The 20862-nt window shown below is 47.9% G+C and overlaps 2 protein-coding genes across 3 annotated transcripts in view; one reads left to right on the top strand and one right to left on the bottom strand.

Moving 5' to 3' along the window:
• LOC133354779 (collagen alpha-1(V) chain-like) overlaps positions 1–20862 on the top strand; it is a 278739-nt gene that overhangs the window by 125061 nt on the left and 132816 nt on the right. For both annotated transcript variants that reach the window (XM_061571899.1, XM_061571897.1), the window contains exons 17-22: positions 5705–5758; positions 7708–7761; positions 8609–8662; positions 15351–15404; positions 18938–18982; positions 19957–20010. In XM_061571899.1, coding sequence (XP_061427883.1) covers positions 5705–5758; positions 7708–7761; positions 8609–8662; positions 15351–15404; positions 18938–18982; positions 19957–20010 — 315 coding nt within the window. The remainder of the gene's footprint in view (positions 1–5704; positions 5759–7707; positions 7762–8608; positions 8663–15350; positions 15405–18937; positions 18983–19956; positions 20011–20862) is intronic.
• LOC133354780 (uncharacterized) overlaps positions 1–20862 on the bottom strand; it is a 417798-nt gene that overhangs the window by 331447 nt on the left and 65489 nt on the right. The gene's annotated exons all lie outside the window — the stretch shown is intronic.

Here is a 20862-nt window from a genome sequence, read left to right as displayed (position 1 = left end):
AAACGTAATAAAATAATTCTCACGACGTTTCGGCCACAACGCAAGCAGCCGTCCTCAGGTGAAGAACAGGTCTGTCGGAAAGACAGCGTCTGAAATGACGCTGTCTTTCCGACAGACGTGTTCTTCACCCTCTAAGCGTTACGTCTGAAATGACGCTGTCTTTCCGACAGACCTGTTCTTCACCTGAGGACGGCTGCTTGCGTTGTGGCCGAAACGTCGTGAGAATTATTTTATCATGTTTTATTTGTATTATTTTATTATTTCCCTTCTACGTGACTTTTCCGAAAGAACCAAGAAGATTAGTGTTTTTGATGCGTGACCAAACCGCCATGTCCTGGCTATCTTGCAGTCCGGACGCTTTTTGTATCACGAATCTCTGTGTGATCTAGCAACCCCTTGTGCTCAAAAGTGTTGGGTTACAAGCGTGTCCGCTGCCGAGCCATTGAAATCTCCGGGGGAATTAATTTGTCCACTGCTACCCACAGCCACACAGCAGCGTAGCAATTTTGACAGTGGCTCGGAGTGGTGGGAAATATTGTGGACGAATGTTTGCGTGAGTCTGTACGTTCAGTAAATGTCGAATTCATGGGCCCTTAACCTACGTCTTGTGTCCTGCTGTTAGGGCGTGCCATGACAAGGCGATACTACGATACATCGCACGAAATAATATCCGTGATTAACCATATCGTCCGTATTTGCCAAAACATAGTGTGAGATTGTAATTCTCGTCGCTCAGGTAATGCTACCCGAGTATTTTATTTCCTGACAAAATACCTCTTAAATAAAAAAACCCTCTAGAATTGAAGTTAGGAATGATTTGAATTGGCGCTTTGCAGAAAGCTTTTCGGAGTAATTGTCCGCGTGACAATGAGATGGCGCTATCTTTTTGGCAGGTCACGTAATTTTTTTATTCTTTTGGCGTGACTGGCAGCGCTGTGCGCTCTAAGCATTACAGATGCGATGATGAGAAAGGACTCATAGCAAGTGCTTACGTCAAGTCAACTGCAGTCCATGAACTTGTAATATTTATTCGTAACTAGCTGCAGCGAGGCACGACAACGTTACAACAATTAACATGGTAAATGCAAATTGCAAAGCTACGGGAAATCGATATCACGGTAGCTGTTGTTTTTGTCGGGAATGTTTTTATTGCATCAAAGCAAATCGCCATCCCACCCGGCGTAGTCCACCGATGAGCACGGTTGGCTACGTACGGCGTGAAAGAAGTTCAACTTACTTACATGAGTGTGTTCTGACCACAGTGCCATCATAACCTGCCTCTCTGTTGTCTAAATATTCTGATTATTATCAGCATCCATCTGGCGTGGATAAAATATGGACCACGTTGTCCCCACTGGATAGACTGGCACCTGCCATTGTAACGTGGAATTTCCAGTGCTGGCTTGAGAATACTATTCCAGATGAGCATAGACCCCCATGATCATCTAAGCAAGGAGATACTGGCATTCAATTTATGAAAAATATATCATAATTTAGATTTACATTAAACAAAATAGATACATATTCCTTTTTTTTACTTGATGGCTAAGTTTTGTTCGCGAGCACCTATTAACGTCAGCACAGGACACATTGGGGTTGTGTGATCAGACTCTTGCCCGGCCTACTCTGTTTCCCCAGCACAGATATTTTTTTTGCACAGCGCCTATTTTAATCTTGAGTCGACCTCGGGGATTCCCATGACAATTTACAAATCCACTTGGCCACTAATACACATCTTGATCAGAAATCAAACCCAGGTCACCGGGATCAACTGCCGGTGTAGAGCAGTGCATGACCCCCAGCACCTTTCCGAGTTTGTTTCAATAAGTAAAGAGCCTTTGAATAATTTTGTAGCCCACGTCAGTACAATTTACACTTATACTTAACGGTGCATTCAAGAAACATGTTCGCTCCATTATTGTTGCATTAGCGGGGCAGTTGCAGTGGGTCATGCACTGCGCTGTGAACCCGGTGACCCGAATTCCATTCTCAGGCCACGGCTAACATCAAGGGAGATAGATATTACGAACCGATTCTGGACCCTGCCTTCACCGACCCGAACTGACCTGGCTAGTCAAACAAACTGACCCTCTTCATCCAGCACTGGGTTGGTAAAGGGCTGTTAATTATTCATGTGCAATAGGAACCGATGAGCCAGAACAACACCTGACACACACTGCGAAGGACAGGCAAGGTTGGAGAGAGTTGACATCCGAGGAAGCATCATCTCCTCTCGCCATTGCGGTTCATGAAGACGCTGATATTGATGATGAATTTTTATCTTAGAACATCTCAACAACTGTAAATGTATGGTTTTTCCCTTGAATTTTGCCCAAAAATAGATAATTTTTTGTAATTTTAATTGTCTTGCCATGACACAGTTAAATAACTAATTGCACCTCCGGCCATAGAAGTTATGACATTGCAGAACCACTTCTGAAGGTTGCCGCAATGGCCCCTTCATCCACTAAAAGTGATGTAACTTTTTTACATGCCTTGTAAAAAGCGTTGCCAAAATAAAACAAACTTCATCAGCCACTGCCTCTCCACTGCTGGATGGAGACTCCTCATGACGTTGCCATTTCTTACTGTCCTGCGATGCCACAGTCCATCTCACTCCCCTGCACACAGGCTGATCCTCATAGTTCCATCTCCACGGTGGCTGTTCTGACAGGCACGCTCCCTCCTTTGGCTGCAAGTCAACGCTCAGGCTTGTCCTTTGGCCATCATTCCTACAAGCGATCTGTAGTTCTTTCGTAGATCCTAATGAGTGAACAGCCCAAGCCGATGTACTCTCCTGACCAGAAAACCCAAATCCAAAAATGTTGTTTTCAATGCAGTCGTTGATGAGTGGGTTGAAACCATCATCTCATTACACTGGAGCCAAAAAGTCCAAGTTTGTTCTTGCTAAAATGTCAAGTGAGAGGGTGCACATCTGCTTTTCATTTACAGCACTCAGACCAGTGGCAGAAATTCCACATTGCTATGGGGATGGGTGCAGGGGCAAGTTTGTCCAAGTGACAACCACGGATGACTTCACCACAAAGTCAATTGCCTCCGGAGAGATAATGAGCCGAGTCAACCCCCCAGAACCAGGCAGGATGTGAATCTGCAACCTTCGGGTTGCGAGCCGCTCGCTCTATCACTGGGGCTGCGTGGCCCACTACTTTTGAGGACCTGGTCGAACCACGTGGCCTTAGACCTTGTTATTAGAGAAGTGGAATTGTGTATAGTGAAGGCTCATTAAGGTAAATGTAATTTAATATACAATGTGCCTTTTAATGTGCAGCTGCAAGCTAATTTGTGTAATTCATGCGATGAATATAGCTATAGCGGTGAACTTTGTTGGTAAATCTAATGAATCCCTGCACACTTTAATTTACACATAATGGGACCTCGCATTTTTTAAGTAATGCATTTCGTGTAAAGAGCACTTGAAGGAATATTGTAATTTATATAAGGGCTGGTAGGTGCATGTTATTAACTTATTATTCATAGTGGTGATATATTAACGCGCATATTTTTTTTTAAATAATGTAACAATCTAGTTAATGTACCACGGAAACGTTAAGAGATTGTAATTTTAAAATTAAATAATGTACGCTTACAGCAACGGAATATTTTAAATGCCCCTGCTCATCAGACTCAGGTGTAAGGGTGGAGTGGTGGCGCAGCAGTTAGCGCACTGCAGCAGCCTCAACCCAGGCCAGGGCTCAAATCCTGCCCCTGACCAGCGTGGTGAAGTATGGTCAAACAACCCCCATAACCGGCACAGTCTGGTGAAGCCTTTCATCCAGCAGTAGGATTGACAAGAGCTGTACATTTTTTTTAAATACAGGGAAAAATAGTTTTTCTGCTCGCAATCCGAAGGCTGCGAGTTCAAATCATGGCCGGTGTGTTGATTCAACCGATGGTCGTAGTCATCCTCATCGTAATCCTCATCGTAATCATCATCATCATCCTTCCATCGCTCTCTCCCACTCACCTTATCACCTCATCATCATGTAAGCAAACTTGGCGACCACTATCATATTTGACTACATGCGAAGGTGGGATGCTCACAAACAGCAGGAAGGCACGACTCCCATTCATACGCATTGCGTGCTTGTCAGTGACGACCAGGTGATATACGTTGAACTTCTTTCACACCGTACCTCGCCAACCGTGCTAATCGTCTGCTGCTGGCTAGATTGAAAAGTCGGACGTTCGGACCTGAATGTCACAATGGCCCAGCCAATGAAATGTCGCAGTGACCGGCTGCCTGCGGGAGTTCCTGACAACATTGAATGCGGATGTCGATTCAGTTCAATGTTGTTCATTTAGATTGGTGGGGATGCCTTGCAAGAAAAAGCTCTAATGAGATTATTATGAAGTGCACCTTGGGTCCAAAGGACCGTGGGATTGGGCTCGCCCAACGTAGTCCTCCGTGGCTGGTTAAGTGACCCGACCTCATGTGATGTTCGTCGTTCCTATAAAGATGAGGATGTAGATGTTGATCAGCTGGTCAAATGAAAGGCCATATATAATTGACTTGATACCTGCAGTAGGTCGTTACTCTTGCAAATCAGACGTTTTCCTGGTCCCTTAAGTGCCCACCTTGTATATAACACAGCACACACATTTAAGTGAATATTGCAATATTTAATGCAGAAAATTTACCGGTTTACCGTTGGCAGGGTGGCTTAGTCCACTAATACCAGCCAGGTGCCATTGGCAATCATCTTCATGATCATCATGATTGTCATGATCATCATCATCATCCTTCCAGGGTCGATGGAATGAGCACAAATCAACAGTGGATAAACTGTCCACTTTTAGAGGAATGTAGAATTCCCACCTCTGGTTAATGGCTACCAACAGAGATGTACATCCTCGTGAATCTGTTGTGAACGAAGCAGCTGCCATCTCCCGTGGTTGCACGGTGCACCCTCTGCATCTCCCCTTGTCACGATGGTGAGATGTTAACTACTTCACCTGGTATACAGGAGGTCGTGGGTTCGATCCCAACCCTGACGCCTGATGTATATTTGGAGTTTGCGGTGTCTCTCTCTCCCCGTGGTCGTATGGATTTTTCTCCGGGTCCTCCGGTTTTTCCCTCCACATTTAGAATCAACATCACGCGTTTAGAGAATTTGGCCGATATACATTTACACACGATACGCCACTTCGTTGAGCTATCATTTGTAATAGCCCGGTTGCTTCTGAAAATGATCTAATATAGCACATTGGGCCTTACCTGGACACAGCATTCAATAATGGGCACCACAGCTACAGTTCAGGTTGTCGCGTAAGCCTCACCTGTGCAAGCGTTGCTGCATCCACAAGGAGGCCTTGGCCAGTTCGGCAGTGACATGGCCCACCCGTATCGCATTCTAATCCGGCAGGCCACGCTGGTTAATACTGCGGGTCTATTTACGATATAATGCCCGCCGACTGCATCGCCTGTTGGTGCTAAAGGTCACGTGACGTCGTTCAAAGAGAGTAGGCCTTTGTGTGCCAGCGTCTCAGTTCATATTCAACGAATTTGAATGGGATGATGCACACTCAGCAGTCGGTGGGTACCATTGCTGCAAAGACTTGGCAGGTCCCTCCTGGGAAAAAAGTCTCGAGACCCAGTAAAGGTTTTTTTTCCTGGGTAAACAAGCCGAATAACAACAACAACAACAACGGTGATTTGTATTCACGTTTTGTGTTTCATTTCCAGGGCCCCCGCGGAATTCAAGGCCCTTCAGGACCTCAGGGAAAGCCAGGGAGAAGGGTAAGTGATTTGATTCTGTCCCAGTTCCTAGTCGGAGCCCCCCCCCCCCCCCCGGCTCATCACGCAAAGTGGTCGGCGAACAGAGTGGCTCAGTGGTTGCTCTGCTGCCTCACAGCGAGCAGTAGGGCCTGGGTTTGATTCGAGTCTCGGGTGCCCTTCTACGTGGAGTGTGTGTGCTCCCCCCCCCCTGTTCTGCACGGGTGGTAATCCACGAGCGCCACTGTGTGTTGCCCGTAAGAGGAATTAAATTGGAGCAATCTATCTGGTGGTTCTCATTAGGGGTCGTCCGGTTTCCTAACCATTGCCAAGTGAACCATACAGTTCAACCGGTGTTGGTCAGACACCCCATTGCTGAACAACTGCACCTGCAAATTACACAATTGGGACTACACACAGCAGCATCAGCAGCAGCAGCATCGGCCCCTGCTGTGAAAAACCTGTCAGGAGCCTCCCGCAAAAGAGTCTTGAGATTCAGTGAGGCTTAGGCCACCGCTGTGGCGAGATGTTAACTACCTCGCCTGGTATACAGAATGTCGTGGGTTCGATCCCGACCATGACGCCTGCTGTATATTTGGAGTTTAAGCCTAACAGTTTTGAATAACAGTAATAATACAAATTATAAAAACAAAGCGAGTACGCGGGGTTGTAACACGATTCTAGAATTCAGTTGGGTCGCTTGAGGCTGTTAAAGAGTGTGGAAGACCCACCGCTGGCTCAGGGCTGAACACGGATCACAAGCATCGTCTAACTTGCCCAGATGAGCAGAACATCACTTTGAATACTAAATTATAGTTTAAAATGTCAACACTGTAGCTCTTCAGATGAGTGCAATAAAATATTCACTGCATTTCCTCTTACAACATAAAAAATGAAAATCCACGTGGGGTGAGCATGTATTTTTTTACGTCTTTCTCCGGAGAAAGTGAGCTTTGTTTTACGACACTAATTATGTCCTGCAAATTAAATAGCCGAGAGTAATCCTTACGCCCTGATCATAGCTCTTCCGTAGCAGCACCACGTGATGTAAAAAAACACTCAGTTGAGCTCCTGGGAGTGAAGTTTTTTGTTAGAGTTTACAATTTTCTTCAATGTACAGCCCTTTGACAGTCCACTGCTGGATGAGGGCCTTCCCATGCCATGTTGGTCATCACGGCTGGTCAGTGGGAGTTGGTACATCAGGGGCCAGGACCGGTTCAGGTATCACACGCCACTGATGGTAGCAGTGGCCAGGAATCAGACCCATATCTCAAAGTTTACAGGACAATTTTGTTCTTAGCACTTTCACCACCGCTCCCACCCAAAACAAGTCCCTCGGTATGTCCTGGTTATTGTTAATTAACCGTCACAACAATGAATTTCACTTTTTTCAGACTTCCAGCAGTGGATTGACAGAGAGCTCTAATGTATCAACAACCTAAAATGTCTTGTGAAGGGAAATGAAAGCAGAATGATGTTGAAGAGGGTCCGTTCTTCTCTTTCACGGGAACAAAGCTGCTACCTGTCTTGTCGATGCTGATTATACTGCTGCTGATGCTAATGATAGCAATGTTGGTGATGCTTGCTGATGCTATTGTTCGTGCTGCTGTTGATGATGATGATTGTATCGATGCTGCTGCTGCTGTTGGTGCAGCTTGTGATGCTTCAACAGTGATGGTGATGATGCTACTGCTATGATGACGGCTATGCCACTGCAATAACGATGCTGCTATTGTAACGATGCTTGTGAGAACACGACGATGATGCTACTGTGTTGATGATGATGGTCATGATACTGAAACGAGGATGATTCTGCGTCTGCGATGATGGTAATGTCACAGTGACGACAAAGATGATGGTGATTCTACTGTGATGATAATAACGATGTAACCGCTATGACGATGACGACGTTGTCAGTACTGTGACGACGTCGACGATGACGACGTTCAGTGTCCTTGTTGTTGCTGTTGCAGGGCCGCCCGGGCTCAGACGGAGGCAGGGGTTTCCCAGGTGAACCTGGCATTAAGGTGCAGCAACGTCGCGAGGAGCCTGCCGGCAGGCGCCCTCACACACGCCCAGTGGCACTAACAGTCGCAGCGCACCCCAGAAGAGCCCCACCACGTGACACTGACAGCCTCACCACGTGACACTGACATCCCCACCACGTGACACTGACAGCCTCACCACGTGACACTGACAACAGCCCCACCACGTGACACTAACAGCCTCACCACGTCACACTGACAGCCCCGCCACGTGACACTGACAGCCCCGCCACGTGGCACTGACAGCCTCACCACGTGACACTGACAGCCCCACCACGTGACACTGACAGCCTCACCACGTGACACTGACAGCCTCACCACGTGACACTGACAGCCTCACCACGTGACACTGACAGCCCCACCACGTGACACTGACAGCCCCACCACGTGACACTGACAGCCTCACCACGTTACACTGACAGCCCCACCCCACGTGACACTGACAGCCCCACCACGTCACACTGACAGCCCCACCACGTGACACTGACAACAGCCCCACCACGTCACACTGACAGCCCCACCACGTGACACTGACAACAGCCCCACCACGTGACACTGACAGCCCCACCACGTTGTGAATTTACACCAATACACCAAATACACACCGTTTGTATGCACAACATATGAGGCAGTCCTGTCCGCGGTAACACTGGGGTGCGCAACAATTCACACTTTGCAACAACAACACCAACAATCCCTTTTGCACAAACGGCAAAAATTCATACAACGCACGCATTTCAGCGGTTGCGTTAAAATCGTTCGCGAAACGTCCAAAAATACGGACTTCATACATGTGCACCGGTGCGCTTGTTTTTTTGTTCACTCGCAGGGTGAGCGAGGCTTCGACGGCCTGCCCGGACTGCCTGGCGAGAAAGGAAACAGGGTGAGTCGGTCGTCACGACGTCACGACGTACACCGCGTGTGTACGTCGTGACGTCACGACGTACACCGCGTGTGTACGTCACGACGTCACGACGTACACCGTGTGTGTACGTCACGACGTACACCGCGTGTGTACGTCACGACGTCACGACGTACACCGTGTGTGTACGTCACGACGTACACCGCGTGTGTACGTCGTGACGTCACGACGTACACCGTGTGTGTACGTCACGACGTACACCGTGTGTGTACGTCGCGGCGGCTGCTGCTGCTGCCTGTTTGTATGTGTGTCTCTCTTTCTTCGCCGTGTTTAACCCCATCCCGTCCGCATGTTGTAGTCCACATCGGCGACTGACGAGAAAACCCAATCATGCAAAAGAGGTGGAACGGCCAACGATGACTTGACGCCCGATTCACGACTACGAAGGAGGGCGGCATCATCATCATCATCGCCGCCGCCGTGGTGGCAGCGATGATCATGATGATGATGCACCACTCCGCTACTCCCGATGCAATTTTCTGGCCTCAAGCAATCCAGTGTTAGAGTTGTCGCTCTACATCAGGGGTCTGCAACCTGCAGCTCCGGAGCCGCATGTGGCTCTTTAAGGGCTGATTATCAAGGACCACCTTCTCGTGTTCACCACACAGTGCACAGTGCATTGCGGCTCTTCAGATATCGATTTTTAGTTTTTTACCAAATTCGAAAAAAATGCCTCTTCTTGTTATTTTGATTGCCAATCAACAAATAGAAGTATCAACGCACACAAAGGCAGAAAGCATTGCATGTGCAAAGAGCTCTCTCCCTGCCCTGTCAAGTCGACCAGCCGGAAGTAACTGAATGTGTCGCCACGTTTGTCACTTAAACCACCAAACCGAAAGGGTTCAGAACGTGCGGCCATCCCAAACAGGCAGCAGTGAAATAAGGACGCAACACTTACAGCGGAATGGCCTCATTTTCACCACGCTTACTTTGAGACGTTGGTTCTAAACGACAACTTTGAGTCGCTGGTTCTAAACAACAACGCGGCCGCTCACGTTTAGTTCAGTTGAGCTGGTGGCCTGAATAAGCCTGAGGAGATAATGCGTAGCTGCAATGTATGTGTTGGTAGATGTGCCCCCCGTTGTGTCTGATAATTCCCAGGCGTGTTTGTCGAGGGCTTTCACACACTCAAGTGTTTAATTGCTAAACGAATGCGAAGCCTCGTCATTAATGTGACACGTTCCAACCGCTCGCTTGACACACGGACGCATCCCAATTCACGATGCTCCTGAGACTTTTTTGGATGTAATAATTGGCCATAATAAAAACATGTTTTGGCTTTGATTGCGTTATTATAAATGTGTCGCAACCCTCCACCACCCGACACGGCCAATCAGTAAAAAATGTGTCACGTTAACAAAACGCCAATTAGTTACTTCTTCAGTCCAACGGTGTGTTTGAAGAGTGAATCGACAACATTTAGAATGTGAGCATGACGTTTCGCTGGTAATTACATCCAGCATCTTTGGGCTATTTGCCAGAATAGTGAAATCATCCACCTGCTTCCGGTCTCAAATAGTGCAGGATGACGTCATCATTGTTGAACCCCATCAGCGTGTTAAACCGTAATACTGTAATTGGCGTTCGTGAATAATTTGCACGAATATATTTTGCATAAACTCGGGCGCTTTAAAATGAAATTGCGTGACAATGCTCATCCGCGCTTCTGTCAACAATATTGTGCGTAAAAGGTCACTTAAAGAAGGACACAATCCCAAACACCAACAGATGGTTGCTGCTTTATCGAGTAAAATATAAAGGGGCAGCCCCTGGAAATGTTAAGCGCATGCCACTGCTGGTGGAAGAGCCTCCGCTTGAGGGAGTGCCACTGGAACGTATATACAGGGATTTAAAACGTAGGGATTTAAAACGTAGGATTTAAAACGTAGGATTTAAAACGTAGGATTTAAAACGTAGGGATTTGAAACGTAGGATTTAAAACGTAGGGATTTAAAACGTAGTGATTTAAAACGTAGGATTTTAAACGTAGGATTTAAAACGTAGGATTTAAAACGTAGGGATTTAAAACGTAGGATTTAAAACGTAGGATTTAAAACGTAGGGATTTGAAACGTAGGGATTTAAAACGTAGGATTTAAAACGTAGGGATTTAAAACGTAGGGATTTAAAACGTAGAATTTAAAACGTAGGGATTTGAAACGTAGGGATTTGAAACATAGGGATTTGAAACGTAGGATTTAAAACGTAGGGATTTAAAACGTAGGATTTAAAACGTAGGATTTAAAACGTAGGATTTAAAACGTAGGGATTTAAAACGTAGGGATTTAAAACGTAGGATTTAAAACGTAGGATTTAAAACGTAGGGATTTGAAACATAGGGATTTGAAACGTAGGGATTTCAAACGTAGGGATTTCAAACGTAGTGATTTAAAATGTAGGGATTTAATATATAGGGATTTCAAACGTAGGGATTTAAAATGTAAGGATTTAAAACGTAGGCTTTCGTAGCCATTACAGGGGTCCATACTAGTTCACGGGTTATGTCATGTAAGTAGTTTTATTTTTACATTGTTGACTTTAAATTCTTAAGCCACCATTGAGGACATTCTTCGTTGGTCAGAATTTGATCAACACGTTGGCACATAGAGGTAACAACATATTCACAAACGTGACAATCTTGTCAGGTGCTAGCGGGTTTATTTGAAAAATTCTGGCATACAACTACCACCACGTGGCCCTACACCAAAGATGAATATTAGATGATGAAGGGGTATTCGACCGTGGAGATACAGAAGCCAAACTACCAGTGATTGATTTCTAAAATCCTTCACTCTGGCCGCCGGATAGAAGAGGCCCAGGGCCATCGCGACCCCCTTAACTGCTCTCAAATCCCGTCTCCGAGCTCCGTAGGTGAACGATGGAGCGAATGCCAGAGAGCACTGTGCCATGAGCTAACGAGTGTGGATGAGACTCCGCTAGACGCCGCTCCGGCACGCCACCCGAATTGTGAGCGGTCGCCACCACCTGTCCCGGTTCAACCCGGGGTGCTGCCGGTCAAAGCTCGGAAATTGACATCTTTGAGTTGGGTGCCACAAATTGATTTGCACCGACATCTTGTGCCGGTATTGTGTTGAAGGTGATGACAGACCTCGACTGCCTGGGATATTTATATTAGATATATACGACATGTCTGGTCTTGGTCTATAGTGGGAAAGGTGGAAAACTCTTTCATCGAGTGGCTGTGGTTTTCAAATTAAGATTTTTTTTCGTCTTCTTCTTCCGTCGCATCACACCACTCAGTGTGAGACAGTCATTGACGCACGAATCCGGGACGTGCGTGCGCGTGCGTTCAAAATAGCAATCGCTGTACATTGTCCCGTGTCCTCCTTTTAGCCCACATTCATACCATTACTTGGAAGTGGTAAATGCCCGTGGCTTAAGTGCAGAAATAGCTTAACTGCGCTGCAACCACAAGCTCAACGCGAATCGCCATTACAGACAGAACGGCCAAGTGAATCATGACCTGTTTGACCTCGGCACGAATGCATTCTACGTAGGGAATGTATACGCTGTGCAGTAAAATTGTATTTGAACGAGCGATTGAGCCGGGATAACGGTTGTCATGGATACATGCAACATGGTAATGACACATTTCGGGGTGCCATCACTTCCGCCGTAGACCAAACCCAGACCTGTTCCAGTCAGCACGACGTCTTTCGTCAACACCGCGCAGTTTACAATCATAGAGTTCAACAGAACAATACCGATACCAAATCCCCCGGTGCAAATCAATTCCTGCCACCCAACGCAACAGGCGCTAATCCCTGGACTCTAGCCGTGTCAAACCCGGGACAGGTGGCAACCCTCCCTGTACGCACAACACCATGACGTGTTTGGGACGCGGGTGGAGCGACGGGTGACGTCACAGTGCCACGTGCTCATCGGTGCTCTTGCCTGCGACTAACTCTCCCGCTTGCTCGTTAACGTCGCCGATAATTCGCTTCGCGTAGCTTTGGGACACGCGGCTTAGGTCACGTGCCCTGTACAAGATAAGTGCGGTTTGTGTGGTTTTTTTCTTTGTTTTGTGCGGGTTCTGTCAACTTCATCCGATAGTTGACCGCGTTTGTCACTTGTAGGCGCACGTGTATTGTATACGCGCGTGTGCGCGTGTGTGCGTGTCATTGTGTGTGCGTGTTGTTGTTTGTGCGCGCGTGTGTCTATCTGTGGGAGGATGTTGCACCACCAACCGAGTTAGATTCCCGCTCGCGGCCAACACCAGTGACGATTATCTGAACTGGTCCTGGTCCTTTGCTAGGTCGACTCAGCCTCAAACGAGTACATGGGTGCGGTGTGTAAACACATGCTCCTCATCTACCATGCCGGCCTTCATAGGTGCTCATTGACACCACTTGCACCAAAAGTCTATGAAGGCTATCAGGGTGATCTTTGTCTTTGTCGCAATGTGCTGAGAACACCCAACTCACAATTAGTAAGGGGTCGTGAATTCGATTCCTGGCTGGGGCATGACTTAGCCGATCGTCATCATCATCCATCTGAGCTTTATAAACATAATCATGGAAGTGCCGCTTTGTAGGAAGTCGGCAGTGGTTGTCACGGGAATGCACCTCTCTTTGTTGTGGTAATGTGGAATTTCCACCACGGGTTCAGGGCCACCAGAGTCGGATGAGCACCACCCCATGCTTGTTTGGCGACAGGGCAAATTAATGAGTAATTATTCGTAGGTTGTTATAATCGCCCCTTGCAGGCGAGACAATGTTTATAGATCTCCACGAGAGGCACATACGCGTTGTCTTCACTTAGTGCTGAATGGTTCCCAGTGGCTATTGATTAGATTACAGACAGGATCTGCCAAGATCAGCCCCCACTTCATCACGTCTCAAATGAGTTATATAATTTATTTAGCGTGAACATTTGCGACCACCAGCAGCTGCACGCAGCTTTGTCATTTGCAGAACACTGTTTGGGTGCCAGGGTGGCAAGATGTTAATGACCTCGCCTGGTATACAAGGGCGCATGGGTTCATTCCCGACCCTGACACCTGCTGTATATTTGGTGTTTGCGTGTCTCTCTCCCCGTGGTCGTGTGGATTTTTCTCCGGGTCCTCCAGTTTTTCCCTCCACATTTAGAATCCACATTTTGGCTGCCATAAAAATCCGCCTCATTGAGCCATCATTCGTCGCTCATGAAAAAAGGGTTATGCAGCTCAGTGGGCCTTACCTGATCAAATAAAATAGTTTAAATCGTTTAGCTAGTGTCGTTTTAAGGCAGGCAGTCGCGTAAGCCCCACCTGCGCAGGCGTTGCTGCACCCACAAGGAGGCCTTGGCCAGTTGGGAAACTCATTGAGCAGGGCCCAGCCGCAGCGTCGAAGACCAAACCCCAAGGCGGACGGACCATTGGGTCGTCCACGAGGAGTTGGTGCTGCCCTTGTTGACGACGATAGCCGCCCTGCCGCGTCAGCGCGACCGCGCTCTGGTTGTACCGAATCTACACTGGCCGCTGGCTCAAGGACGCCCACGGTGGCTGCAGCCCCTGGACGCAATCAAGTTAAACGACATTGAAGTGAATTGACATCAAATGGGAAGAAAAAAAGTTGAAGCTTTACTCTTTATTCCTGTAGGCATTGCTCGGCTCTTGAATGCCATCGGCCTTGCGTAGGAAAGGTCAGATCGAAGCGTGTTTACGCAAACGTGCATCGGCGGGCAGCGCCCATCCCTGTGGTCCATCCCTGAGATATTGGTGGAAATGGCACATTCCTGTGACGGGGTTAGTCGTGTATGCACAGGACGACCGATGTTGGCCTCTCACAACCACCACTCAGCCAGATGTGTGCAGTGTTTTATAATTAAATGATATTTGGTTAACCCCAATATAATATTGTTAAAAAACATGATTAGTTTCTGCATTGGTTTAAATAGTTTTCTGATCTTTGTTGCATCTGTCAACTCGTTATGGGACACGAGTTTGATTCCCACCTTAAATGAGTACCTTTTGCAGTTTGCAATCATCGCCACTCGGGAAGGAATATTGGCCGGGCGTGGTGTTGGCCACCCATCCCCTCGTGTGCCGTGCCGGCCTTCGTAGGTGCTTGCTAACAGCACTTGCCCCAAAAGTCTGTTCAGGCTTTACGGGGGAGCTTTGTCTTCTTGTATGTATCTGCGTGTATGCATGCATCTGTACATACGTGTGTTTGTATCTGAGTGGGTATTCATGTATTTATATGTATCCTTTTGCATACGTACATCTCTGTGGATGTTTGTGAGCAGTATTTATGTATGTATGTCGATGTTTGTGCATATATTTGTGTATATCGGTGCATTCATTCATCTGCGCATGGATACATATGCGGGTGTTTTTCTGCACCTGTATATATTAGCATTTACTTTTTGACTGCGCATCATTGTGCTACTTTTGTGCTTGTATCTTTGTATTGTAAGTGTATGGATGCACACGCATCCGTACACTCTTATGTGCACATGTGCGCATGTGCGTGCGTGCGTGTGTGCATGTTTGTGTGCGTATGTGCGTCCGTGTGTATATGTGTGTGTGTGTGTGCGCGTGTGTGTATGTGCATGTGTGTGCTCGTGTGTGTATGTACGTGCGTGTATACGTGTGCGTGTTCGTTGGCCTCTTACTGCCTTTCTTTAATTGGTTTGACCGTTCACTCCAGGGTGACAATGGACCACAAGGACCTCTGGGCCCAACCGGAGAAGATGGACCGAGGGTGAGAATGAATCTCTTGAGTTTCAGCAACGGTTTTGGGCGCGTTCGTGCGCGTGTGTGTGTGTCTCTGTGTTGGTGGGTAGCGGTGACGCCGCAGTGAGTAAGCCCACTCCGCTACGCACCAGCCATCTGAGCTCAAATCTCAGCCACAGACAACGTCAGTGGGGTGCGATATTCGAACCCGTCCTGGGCGCATCCATCGGTTGTCTCAGGCTCAAATGAGCACCTGGTACGGTGTGTGAACATCAGCACGGGAGGGGCGTGGGCGGTCGGGCGTGGCACTAGCCGCACCAGCCTGTCGTGCACCCTACAAGCCTTAATAGGTGCTCACTAACATGCACTCAGACCAACAATCTGGAAAAGGCCAGGGGGAGCGGGGCGATGATTGTATTTACACATCGCACTGCATCTGACAACTTAGGTTCGATCCCTGGCCAATACTCGCATCACTGGTCGCATTAATTGGTACGTGTGGCCTGGGTCCCCTGTGGGCTGGCTTAGCATAACTTAGCACCTCTGGCTCCGGTGAGATTGCGAGCAGCAGCAGCAGCACCGACACACTGGAGCGGTGGACGTGTGCGCTATGATTAGGATTCAGGCACATTCACAAAGAACCCTTTCCTCCCGATGCTATTTTACGACACTCGTTTTCTAGAATTGTATTCGAAGGTCAATAGGTCATCACAACAAATGCAGTTGATGCCACAAAACCTCACCCTCAGCTCCTTGCTTCTTCTAAATCCTACATTTGTTGTAAAGTCGATGCCTGATTATCAATACAGTCTCATCTTCATCATCATCATAGCCACCATCTGCCTCTGGGTTTTTACGATTTTTCCACTGGTCCTGGGCCTCCCCGAGGTCAATTCAGCCTCAGTACGTCCTTCAACAATTACTTCACTCTCATCATCACCATGGCTTTAGGTCTTCCCCTTGGCCGCACACCTCTGGGTGCCACTGCATTGCCTGTCACGGTCGCTTGCCCTCTTTCTCCACCCTGCACTCACATCCCACCACCCATCGCAAACCTCCTCGACATTCTCACGCCTAAAGTGCTTTCCTGTCACCTTCGATTCGGAAACTCCGGGTTGAGAACCCAGCATCATTGTGAGATCCCTTGAGATTTCTCGCATACTCAAGGTGGGTCGGTACCAGCGGCATGGCTAGCGGGCGTGCAGACAATGCAACTTCACCAGGTTTCCCTGGCGCAGAGGCCAGGGAGAGCGCGGGGTGGAGGGGAGTGGAGGGGGGTGGGTGCAGGCTAAAAACTTGATACAGCAAGCGTGCTGTGACGGTTCCACCTGAAGACGGAAGCTTGTGTTGCCTCCGAAACGTCGTGATTTTTATTTTATTTTTAGTTTTATTATTTACATTTTTTACCTACGTGACTTTACCGAAAAAAAAACTTAAGAATATGGATAGGGGGGCCCACCATTTCATTCTTCAATTCCTTCCACGAGGGCATCATGGCAACCAACCGTGCAACGCCACTGACTTACGCTCAACCAACACACCGTCACTCAGTACTCAAAAGGTCAGAACCCTCTAGTTGGCTTTGTTAGAGCCCGGCTCGGTGGATCCCGAGGGCGAGAGGGACAGGCCCACGGGGCTCTTGGGCTCAGACGCTCGCCGGCTTTTTTTTTTTATCCGCCGCCGAGCAAAGAGCGACGGCAGAAAGCCGAGCCGGCTTCGTCCGCTCCGGGTTTTGCGGCGTGCGCCCGCGTATTGCTGTCATCTGTCCGTGCCGGTTATAATCACGACGCGGGCCCCTGCAGAGACAGGGAGGGAGGGAGATGGACGTGGCGGTGTGATGTGCACTCGCGGTCGCATAAAACCTCAGGCGCTTTAATGAGGAATTATACAAGCGTGTAAAATAGCAAATTTTTCTCACTAAGCCGGAGCAGATTTATTCATTAAAATCAAACAGACAGAGAGACAGACGTATCGGTTATTTTTCTGGAATAGGTGTGATTGGTCTCAGAAGATTTCAAAGGACCGTAATGCAATCCTGCATTTAGTATTTTAAGATTAATGTAATATATTGACTCTTTATGATTCCTTCCCGCAAATTAACATTAATCACATTGCCGCTGAATTTATATGCCTGGGAATTGGACCCCGGGTTTGCCGGGATCATCGTGCACCACGGTGAAGCCAACCACGACATTGATAATGAACAAATTGTCATGCACGCAGAAATAAACACTTGCACACATTTAAGCGCAGACACACACAAATACAAATATCCTCCGTGTAGCACCTACGAAGGCCGGCATGGCACACAATGGAGTGGGTGGTCATAACCACGCCCGGCCGCCTTTGTCTCTCTGGTGACGATGTTTACACACCGCACCAAGTACTCATTTGAGGCTGAGTCGACCTAGGGGAGGCCCAAGGCCGGTTCAGATAATTGTCACTGATGTTGGCCGTGAGCGGGAATCAAACTCGGGTTTCCGAGTTTGCAGCGCAGCGCGCTAACCGCTGCACTCCCACTCCCCACACACAAGAATACACAGACATCATTAGACCTCCTTTGCCAGTACCAAAATATAATAATAGGGGTTTTCCCCTTTTTTCTGGCAACAAAACTGAAATCTTTTACAAGGAATCATGTCTGCATTAACCACTTAACTTGTGGTCAAAATGCAAACAAAAAACACACTCTGATAATATATGCATTGTCCTTGAAACTGATTGATCCACACCAGAGACGGCTTTCCTTTGAGCCTCGTCTCAATTGGTGCTAGACCAGAGGACGCCAAAAGGCGTACAGCTCAAAGACAATGCAATATCAAAGTAATGAGGGCTCGGGGTAAGCATCTACATCATTAGACCTTCTTTTCCAGTACCACAATATAATAATAGGGATTTTCCCCTTTATTCTGGCAACAAAACTGAAACCTTTTTAAAGGAATCATGTGTGCATTAACACAGACATGTATAAACAACTAATTTCCCTCATGTAGATTTGCAGAACATAGGGATACACACTATTTGCGAGCACCTATGTTAGAAGGCGAAGCAAACAAAGGGTGGTGTGGCGAGAAACACGCCGGGCCACCTTTTGTCTGCCCAGTGCTAATGTCTCACACATCACCCAAGGCACCCGTTTAAGGTTGAGTCGACCCAGGGGAGGCCCAGCACAGGTTCAGACGCCACTTGCCACAGGATGTGACTCACGGTCGGGAATAGAACCCGGCTTGCCAGCAGCACGTCTCAGTGCACGGACCGGTGCACCACCACCACTCCTCTCACTCAGCCTCGCAATATAATTATGATGATTGTGATGACTGTGGTGGCGATGATGATGGCAGTGATGCTGGTGATGATGACGATGATAATGACGGTGTTGATAACAATGATTATGACGGTGATAAACGTGATGATTATGATGACGATTATGTTCATGAAGGTGATGATGGCGATGACGACAATGATGATGGTGACGGTCATTATATCGATGGTGACAATGACGGTGATAACGATGATGGCGATGATGACGATGATGACGATGATCTTGTGTTTGGCTTCTAGGGGGAGACTGGAGCGACGGGCTCCGCTGGATTGCCGGGCGAGCCTGTGAGTGTCATCACACGCAATCCACGCAGCCCATCATCTCTCTCTGGCCGCCAAAATGGGAACCATTTAGTGGAAAGCCAAATATGGTTACACAGTGTTGCGGAAAGGGTGGTCCCCACACCATGGGCATGTGGAGTCACCACCGCCGGGTCAGGGCCACCCACCCCCACGCTTGCGTGAGTGGGGACACTCTCACTTTGACTTGTCATATGAACGGCATGGCACTCGTTCCGTTGAGGGGTCGTTGCGCATTCGAGGCTCATAGTGGCCGCGTCGCAGACTCGGAGCCGAGCGTTGCGCTGTGTGCGGTTTTCCCCGTGTGCTCCTGTTTCCTCCCACCCATTAACATTAATTTATTGGCTGATAGCACCTTAATAAGTGGAGAACCGCAGAGCTTGGAAGGGGGAGATTTGGCGCCTGGCTGCTGCCTTTCCCGCTCGCCTGCGGTTCCTCCTCGCGGCGCTGAGTTGCTCTCCCGCTCTCTCTCTTCGGAGCAAGCGAATTGCCGCGCGGCGCATTACACGGTGGCGTTACTATTCGTATGAGTGGTATTGCCGGGATCTTTGGCTTATAGCCAGGCTTTAGCTGCTTTTGATTAAATCAGGTTTTAAATCGGGTAATTATAAAGGCACAGCTCTGCAATGTTCTGCTCGTGCCACCGCTGGCGAAAGAGGCTCCTCGAGAAGGGAGCTGTAGCGTTTTTCCCCCGATGGTGTTTTGGCCTACTCTTCCTTTCTTCTCGAGTGCAGCCATTTGATGTGTGTATCATGTGCGTGGGGAACCAGATTGGGCCGGAGGAAAACCCATGCCTCTAAGGGGATAGCACTTGGAGAGTTGATTCAGAACTATGTCAGCAACCTCCTTGCTGTACTGCCATCTTCTGTCCGCCTCGTATGCTTGCAGGTTCGGAGCTGCAAGCGTGCAGGATTTCGCGATGATTGTGGCGATGATGATTGTTTGCTCATGTTTCCCAGGGACCAAGAGGCCTCTTAGGACCCAGAGGACAACCAGGCAATGCAGGACCTCTTGTGAGTTACAGTTGCTTAATAAACACGACATCATAACGATAGCAACAGCGTCATCACCATAGCAACAGCGTCATCACCATAGCAACAGCGTCATCACCATAGCAACAGCATCATCACCATAGCAACAGCGTCATCACCATAGCAACAGCGTAATCACCATAGCAACAGCGTCATCACCTATAGCAACAGCGTCATCACCATAGCAATAGCGTCATCACCATAGCAACAGCGTCATCACCATAGCAACAGCGTCATCACCATAGCAACAGCGTCATCACCATAGCAACAGCGTCATCACCATAGCAACAGCGCATTCGCCATAGCAAGAGTGCCATTGCCGTAGCAACAGTGTCACCATCAAAGCAACAGCAACATCACTATAGCAACAGCACCATCACCAAAGCAACAACATTATTGCTATGAAAGCAGTAGAGTAGTATTGTCGGTTTAGCAATACCACCATCGCCATCATAGCAATAGCATCATCACCGACAGCACCGTCATCATTATAACAGCATCAACACTTTGACAACACCATCATCAACCAATCAACGGCATCATCACCATCGCATTAGCATCATGCATCATCACTCTCGTAATATCGCCATAGCAACGGTATCATCACCATAGCAACACCAGATTTGGTATAGCAATGCTGCTTTTATTTCAACAGTCTTATAACAGTGATAGACACGTCATGTTCACTGCAGCAATAGTGTTACCACGATAATAGAACCCTAATTATAGCAACAGCCTCATCACTATAACAAACGCATCATCATAGCAACAGCATATTCAGAGAAGACTATCAACACGATTGTAGCAACCTAATCGCTATTGCAACTGCATCCC

This window comes from Lethenteron reissneri, chromosome 48, assembly GCF_015708825.2.
Source record: "Lethenteron reissneri isolate LAM-NWPU_2019-01 chromosome 48, ASM1570882v1, whole genome shotgun sequence".
NCBI lineage: Eukaryota > Metazoa > Chordata > Hyperoartia > Petromyzontiformes > Petromyzontidae > Lethenteron > Lethenteron reissneri.
This window is presented reverse-complemented; position numbering and strand designations above follow the sequence as displayed.